The sequence below is a fragment of the Nanorana parkeri genome, unplaced genomic scaffold, assembly GCF_000935625.1.
Source record: "Nanorana parkeri isolate BGI_ZX_2015 unplaced genomic scaffold, ASM93562v1 scaffold763, whole genome shotgun sequence".
Taxonomy (NCBI): domain Eukaryota; kingdom Metazoa; phylum Chordata; class Amphibia; order Anura; family Dicroglossidae; genus Nanorana; species Nanorana parkeri.
The window spans coordinates 760,020-768,324 of record NW_017307031.1 but is presented as its reverse complement, the minus strand read 5'-3'; the positions used below and the strand labels follow the sequence as shown (position 1 = coordinate 768,324).

General features: G+C 44.1%; 1 protein-coding gene across 2 annotated transcripts in view; it reads left to right on the top strand.

Moving 5' to 3' along the window:
• The window catches only part of LOC108793604 (gamma-crystallin-3-like), a 4,252-nt gene extending 428 nt beyond the window's left edge, over positions 1-3,824 (top strand). The window contains exons 2-3 of one of the 2 annotated variants that reach the window (XM_018564596.1): positions 2,260-2,502; positions 3,512-3,824. In XM_018564596.1, coding sequence (XP_018420098.1) covers positions 2,260-2,502; positions 3,512-3,787 — 519 coding nt within the window. In that variant the 3' untranslated portion in view covers positions 3,788-3,824. Of the gene's footprint in view, positions 1-2,259; positions 2,521-3,511 lie in introns of both variants that reach the window. The other variant, XM_018564595.1, reaches the window with a different exon arrangement.
• The last annotated feature ends 4,481 nt before the right edge of the window (positions 3,825-8,305 follow it).

Here is an 8,305-nt window from a genome sequence, read left to right as displayed (position 1 = left end):
CAAGCTCACTAATATCACTGGTTGCCAAGAGCTTGGCAGGACGCCAGCCAGAGTGTCCCACTTAGCTCCTGGCAACCAATGACGTCAGTGAGCTTGGCAGTAAGCTGGACAGAGCTCATAGCAACCTGGGACCCTTTGTCCACCCCTCTAACACCCCCACACCTACCGCCCCGCCCCCCCAGTGAGATGCCGCCTGGGAATGATTCCTTATAGACATGGCACTGTGTATGGATCAGAGTCACTTTTCATTTTTTTCACTAGGTTATTGATTTGGAAATAACCTTGTCATTGCCTATTGTGTATGTGAACTCTAAATCTATTCATCAGTATGTTCGGCATCATGTCTCACTCTATATTGTTTCCTCTCTTAAAGGGTAACTGCACCTTAAAAAAAAATGAAAAAAATATTTTAAAAAACCCCCATTATTATAACATATTTAAGTGTTGCACAAGCCATTTTGTAATTTCATGTTATTCAGAATTCCTTTTACATTTAAAACTGTGTAATGTTCTAAATCTGTCAAAACAATTCAATGCAATATGGCGACCTGGATGGGTTCCATTCACAGTTGATGTACGGAACACACCATGAAATGTCACTTCCTGCTGCTGTGATTGGCTGACCAGATGTCTGCACTAAGATGCAGGTATAATTTGTGGCCTCGCTTGCAATAGCATTTTCTTTTTGGCAAGATACTGCCTAAGGGTTAAATACTACTAAAGGGAATGCCGACACTGCACCTTTCCTCATAACACAGGAAGTCCAACAGCTGATTATAAGGAATCCAGATCCTCCAATTCAGGGATCAGTTTGGAAAAGACACGCTGCAACAAAAAGCGTTTTCTTCTGAACAGAAACAGATTGGAAACTGCAACAAAGTTGCTTAATATCCCTGCAATGTACACAGATCACCCAAAGAGGATCAATTTTTTCCTCAACAAAAGTGGAATTGCTCTTTAATGTGGTCAGTCTGCTGTGTGCACTCCTTTGGTTGACCATTGTGCTGCCGGTCAGGTGTATCAGATAAACAGCCCAACAGCCAACTGAAGGAACTCACACGGCTAATTTCAAGGCAGGGGCTAAGTGTTGTCAGCCTGCAACAGGAAGTGCTGGTAATGGCAGGATCTCCAGGTAGGAAACTTTGCAACAGATCAAAAAATAACGATCTGCTGTAGAGAACTGTATACAGTGAGACATGGTCCCAAACACACTGCAAAATAGATTTGGGCTTACCTACTCTTTAAGATAACATAGTAATGCATATTGAATTATTATTACCAAGCACATCTGACACTCCCAGAAATATCAGATTCTGAAGAAGATTCTTCAAGGGCTGGTTCTCTTCAGGACAGCAGAGATTGGCAGTGTGAGTGGTCTAAAATTGACTATTAACTATCTTCTTTGTAGGGAATTTTTTTTTTAGCAAAAGAGACTCTTTAATAACATTCCGGTTGTGCTTACCTATACCACAAAGCCCTTTGAGCACTGACCACCTTGTGCCAAACAGATCTCCATTGATGGCATTCAATAACCAATAAGCAGATAGCTTACCCGGCATGTGGCCTTGTCAGTTTAAAGGAAATCCCAGTCAAAGGTCCCTGCGGATGGAAAGCTTTCATACTCACCTCTCTGATGGCCAGTCCACCATACCTCCCTTCATTCCAGCCCTGCAGTCTTCTTCAGTCTCTACTACATTTAACACTTCTAGGAGGGTCAGATGCCTGTGTCCCCTGCTGCACACCATAGTTCTATCCTCTAACCCCTGTGTCACATGTTGTGTCCTGTAATGACATAGGCCAGTGGTGGCGAACCTTAGCACTCCAGCTGTGGCAAAACTACAAATCCCAACATGCATCTGCCTCTGGGAGTTATGTCTGTGGCTGTCAGAGCCTTGCAATGCCTCATGGGACTTGTAGTTCCAAAACCGCTGGAGTGCCAAGGTTCGCCATCACTGACATAGGCTATGGAACAGAGAACCACAGCACATGGTGGGGACCACTGGCATCCAAGACTTCTGGAAGTGTTAAATGCCAAAGAGACTGATGGAGACTGCAGCACTAGAACAGAGGGAAGGAATGAGATATTGATGACCAGAGAGTGGAATTTAGAAACTCCTCTCTCACAAGAGAGCAGCAAAGCTGGCAATAACTATATCTTACATTGTAATTGATTTCATTATTGTACACATGAAGGACTAAGAAAGAGAAGCATTGATTTATCTGTGCACAAAAACAAATGTTTCTATTTCCATTTCATAGATCATCTTCTACGAGGACAAGAACTTCCAGGGTCGCTCCTACGAGTGTAGCTCTGAATGTTCCGACCTGACCTCATACTTCAGACGCTGCAACTCCATCCGTGTAGAAAGTGGAAACTGGATCCTGTATGAGCAACCCAGCTACAGAGGACACCAGTACTTCCTCCATAGAGGAGAGTATCCCGACTTCCAGCAATGGATGGGCTACAATGACTCCATTAGATCTTGTCGTCTGAGCCCCCAGGTAATAAGATATGATGAGGTACTGGCTATTTTTACATTGGTTTATGGCCAGTCAGGTTTTTCCAAAAGGCAACAAGCAGTGCTCATGCGTACAGTGCGGTAAACTCTAGTAACCACGGACCTACTTTCTTCTTAGGCACAAGTTGGCCCACAAAATATTTAGAGATCGTGGAAGAGAAAAGATGGTTGGCAGCTTCCAACACTCTCCTCCTTTTTCATAGCCTTTTTTAGGGAACAATAATATGTATTTTTAAAACCCTCTTTTACATTTGTGTTCCCTTGTTTCAACCTACAAACTGAGCACTGGCCATGGGCTGAAGGTTGACACAAGTCTAACAGGGATATTCACAAAAGGGTGAAGAGTTTGGAGAAGTGAACAATCTAGGACAACATAGTTGATTTGGAAAAATTTTTCAATTCAGCTCACTTTCAAGTTCAGCTATGTTGTCCTAGATTGTTCACTTCTCCTGCCTTCCTCAAACTCTTCACCCTTTTGTAGATAACCCTGTTAAAAAATTATCTCTTGTGTCCCATTCCTGTAGAAAACCCTAATGAAAAATGGCGGCTCTCTAAAAACGGCTGCTGACTCAACCCTGCCATTGCAGACCTTTTTGTTGATGTTTTAAGACAAAAGGTATCCCCCTAGTAATGTCCATGCAGGACTTCCAGCAACACTGTCCGGTGCAAGCTTTCCTGAGATGATTGTTGAGGTCAATGACCACCGACAGAGACAGCTATGAAAAGCAGCAAAGGGGTAAGAAAGGAACTTGCGGTGATAGAAAGCGGATTCAAGTGAAAGTTAAAGTGGAGGGAGGAATGCCTAGCGCTCCAAAGAGGCTAAATCCTGCCCTGTGATCACATTGTAAAGGGAACTGGAGAGCTTCCTGCAGGGGTAATGACATTTTCATGTGCAGTTGAACCTTTCCTCATTGGTTTTGGTCAGTGTACCAATATAAATGTTGAGGTCAATGTCACATAAATGACCATTTGTCATTGTTTTCTATTTATAGCATCAAGGTTCCTTCAGAATCAGGATCTATGAGAAAGAAGACTTCAGAGGTCAGATGATGGAGTTCACTGAGGATTGTACTAATGTCTATGAGAGATTCCGCTACAATGACATCCACTCTGCCCATGTCCATGAAGGCTTCTGGATGTTCTATGAGGAGCCCAACTACAGGGGACGTCAGTATTACCTGAGACCCGGAGAATACAAGAGATACAGCGAGTGGGGAGCCTCAAGCCCCAGAATTGGCTCCTTCAGATGCCTCCGTCATTCGTTCTAAATTCTACAGAAATGTGTTTGCCCCACAATAAATATCACATAAAGATTTTGTTGATTATGTGTTTTTTTTCTTATTCATAAGGTTAGGTTAATTGATGATCATTGAGTAATGACAATATGCAAATAGCAGTAACCTGCAAAACTGGACAAATAAAGGAGAACTATGGGGTAAGTGTTTTTCCCCAGAGTTCTCCTAAGGATCACAGGAGGACATAAACTAGCGTCCTCCCGTCACCCAAAGCTGTCATGCAGCTGGGTGAATTTCGACAGTAATGTCGGGATCCGTCCCGTCTGCGGCGGCTCAGTATACCGCGAGCTGTAGCTCGCTATATACTGAGACGCCGCAGCCTGGACGGATCCCGACATTACTGTCGAAATTCACCCAGCTGCATGAATGACAGCTGGCTCTGCCTATCTAGAGACAGAGCTAACTGTACCCGCCCCCTCCCCCGTCCGTTCCGCCAGTCAGCACTGGAGGATCGGAGAGAGGAGGAGGGGAATCCCTGCAGGGAGCAGTCACGGCTCTCTGCAGGGACATGATCGTGAGGTTGAGTGAAAATCACTCGCCTCATAGTTCTCCTTAAAAGACACAATCTTTTCTTTATTTTCCCGCATGTAATATTTATTAAGGTTTTATACAGAAGCAAGGACAAATATGGCAGTAAAATGGAGATCCAATGCATGGTAACGATAACATTTTAAAGCAGTGTCAGAATACTATATTGTCGGAATAGAAGAAAGATCAATGACTATGACATTAGTAGTAACTAACTTTAACAATCAAGTTAACAAACAAAATATAACTGCTAAGACAGCGGATAATGCAGGAAATCGCTTTACCATCATGAGCAGTTAATCGTGTAATCAGAGTCAACCATGAAGATGAGGGACATTTCGAGTGTCAAGGGGGAACGTATATGTGTTAAGAAGAAAAAGGGGCGTACCTTACGGGTGATAAGCCACAAAATATCAATGAAGAGGTCACACATCACTGACAGGTTGTGAGTGATGTGAATAGCGGCGCGTTCCTCCTCACAGCCGGCAGTGACAGCCAGCAGCCTGAGATGCCATAGCAACCCAGGCGGCCTGCACGGTATCAGGGGGATGTGCTGGCTGCCGGGCCCCCCTGTGCCCCATAGCGGCCGCCTGGATTGCTATGGCGATTGTTCCGCCACTGGAAGAGGAATAATTAATTGTGGGTCATAGAACATCTAGATTACCTAACGAGCCATCAAGCTTGGCCTTATTGTACCATGAGAAGTGTTGGAAGGCACTGATATTACATCTCAAAGTTGTTTCAAAAGAAAGGGAGACCAAGTATGAGTAAACTTCCCTATGGTGAGAATCCAATTTGTCTATAAGCATGAGTCTATGAAGAAATTAAATCTGATATGGTATAGGGGTTGTTGGGAGTAGCCAATTAGTGAGAATAACCTTTTTAGAAGCTAATAAGCAAAGATGTTCCCATTGGGAAATGGAAAGGAAGAGGGGGGTGATGTCGTGTGGGGTATATCTTGCAGAAGGCAGAATGAGGGCTGAATTTCCCGAGTCAGGCCAGATAAATGAAGACACTATTATTGCTCAGCAACAAATACACATATGATGGGCATTGATATCATCCTAAACTACATTAAAAAAATCATTCTTATAGACACGTATCACCCTGTTTCCCCAAAAATAAGACCTACCCCGAAATTAAGACCTAGTACCATTTTTGGGAATTGCTAAAATATAAGACCTACCCCGCAAATAAGACCTAGTTGTGACCATTTCCATGGCTGGTGGTGTCATAAGGGGGAACTTGAAGAGCCGCGGGAGAGAATCAGCGGTGCCAGCGATAGAGGAAGCGAGGCGGCAGTGGAGGGAGCAGAGCCGCATAAGCCGATGTTTCCTCTATAGTGCCGGCTCCTGTCACAGGCGGAGTGATACCAAATGCACTCCGCCTGTGAGGAATCCATAGTGAAAGCGCGCTTCCCTCATTCTGGTTACCAAATTGCTCTTGGAAACGTACGGCACACCTGATTACCCTGTTCTCAACTTTGCCATTTTGGATTATTTAATTTGGATTTGCATTAACTTTGGATTGTTATACATTAAAAAAAAATAAGACCATCCCCCGATAATTAGACCTAGTGTGTTTTTTTGAGCCACAAAAAATATAAGACAGTGTCTTATTTTTGGGGAAACACAGTAGTTGACATTGACAAAAACTTTTTTTTTTTCTTACAGTGTTACTTTCTGTTAAAGGAGAACTATGGGGTTAAGTCTTTTCCCCATAGTTCTCCTTAGGGTAACGGGAGGACATAAACTAGCGTCCTCCCGTCACCCTAAGCACAGTATATAGCGAGCTACGGCTCGCGGTGAATGAATGTGAAAGAAACCATTCTTTTTGTGCTCATAAATTTATTTCCATCAGAATGAGGCCGCCTCTACGCATATACCCCTCCCACACTTCACTCACCAGATCCCAGTGACCACTTATTACCAAGTAGGTCAAATGATCTTCTTAGGCTGGCCATAACCAGATGGAACTATGTCAAACTCACCCAGTATAAGGGTCAGTATTAATAATATGCTGGTTTATTTAGTCTTATTATACACTGAGTGGTCAGATTATTATGACCACCCCATCAGTATTTCGTTGGGCCACGAGATAACTCCACGAGATGACTTCATTGGGCCGCCTCGTGACTCCACGAGATGGTGAAAGGTGATGCGAGGAATCTGACACGGCACTGTTGCCCTTCTGTTGTCTTGTACCAGTCTTGCCCCTCCCCCGTTCTGCCCTAACATTGACTAGTCGCTGACGGCCACAATTCGCACGTTCAGACCCAGGATTTCGGCTGACAGTCCGGTCTTTAAACACTTTAACAATGAGCCCCTCTTGAACATTTAACGAATTTGCCTACAAACGTCAGGTGGTCATAATAAACGGGCCACTCAGTGTATATGCACTTTACTAACAGACCATATTAGGAGACAAGACTAGCAGAGGATTGTAACATCATTTAGTCAGTATATTCGCACTTCTCTTATCTTGTGGTACTTTGTATCTTTCCATCTTAAACTGTATTTATCCCCACTTCCTGTTCCTCACCGCATGACCAAACTGCCAGTTCTATGACCCATGGCTTGTTTCTTTTCTGTTTTGTATATAAACCCTGCCTGTGAAACAATAAATTGAACGTGTTTAGACACTCTCTAGTGTCTGTCTGAATATGTTCCCGGATCCGTCCTAACGAATCTTCCTGTGAAGTCCGGTTAAGGAGTCTTGATTAAGCCAACCTTTCAACCAGCTCAGCAAGAAAATCGACTGAGCCATTAATTGCCGAACAGTGACTGAATCCTACCAGATCACTGTCTGGGTGTTGAGGCATCCGTGGGTGCGGCAGTTGTCTCATTGATTTAAGTTGCCTAACTCCACCATTCAGCGTCACATGTGTTTTATTTTCTGTTTATTTTGATTTCTTAAAGGAGAACTATGAGGTCAGTGTTTTTCCCTATAGTTCTCTTTAGGGTAATGGGAGGACACAAACTAGCGTCCTCCCGTCACCCTAAGCTCAGTATATAGGGAGCTACAGCTCGCGGTATACTGAGACGCCGCAGCCGGAGCGGATCCCGACATCGATGTCGAGATCCGCCCAGCTGCGTGACTGAAGGTGGCTCTGCCTATCTAGAGGCAGAGCCAGCTGTACCCGACCCCTCCCCCGTCCGTTCCGCCAGTCAGCGCTGGCGGATCGGAGCGGGGAGGGGGGAATCCAGCCCCTCCCCTGTCACGGCAGAGAGCCGTGACAGGATTGAGAGGTGAGCGAGCGCCGGTATGTGTTCGCTCACCTCCCGATCTACTGAGCCAACCTGTGACAGTCTCATTGTCACAGGTCGGCTAGAACTATGAGGTGAGTGAAAAGCTATCCCCCCTCCCCCCTCATAGTTCTCCTTTAACTTCAGGAAGTAAGTTTTTTTGCAAATATACATTGGTCGAGCTTGGCTCGATGTGACGCATTAAGAGAGCGTGACATCATCCGCCCCTTCTCTCCACCTCGTCCAATCAGAGTACACTTTCACTGAAATAAATACAAAGTGTTCTTGAATGGTGGCAGCGATGACTGAGTAGGATAGTGATAGATATTTCCTATGTTCAACCAAGTGGTAGATTTATGAGCAATGAAAAGGCAATATCATGTTTGGCCACTAAATAGAATCATATTTTTGTAAGAAGAAAGAAACTTTTTTACAAAATTTTTCTCTTTATATTCATGGTTGGGATATCCTAAATTGTATTCCTATATATTTTATGTTAATAAAAAGGCTTTATTTGCTGCTTATCTCCACGTTAGGGAGATTCGGTCTCACTAATGTTCTCGATCACCAATGCCATAGAAAATTAAAGTGATGGTGATGGGTAAATACAAAATTATGAGTTGCCACCAGAAAAGACATAAAGGGAAACCATAGGATGCTCTTTAACTCCACCTAATGGCCATAATGTGCTGTGCATCTCACTCGCAGTGCTGTTCGT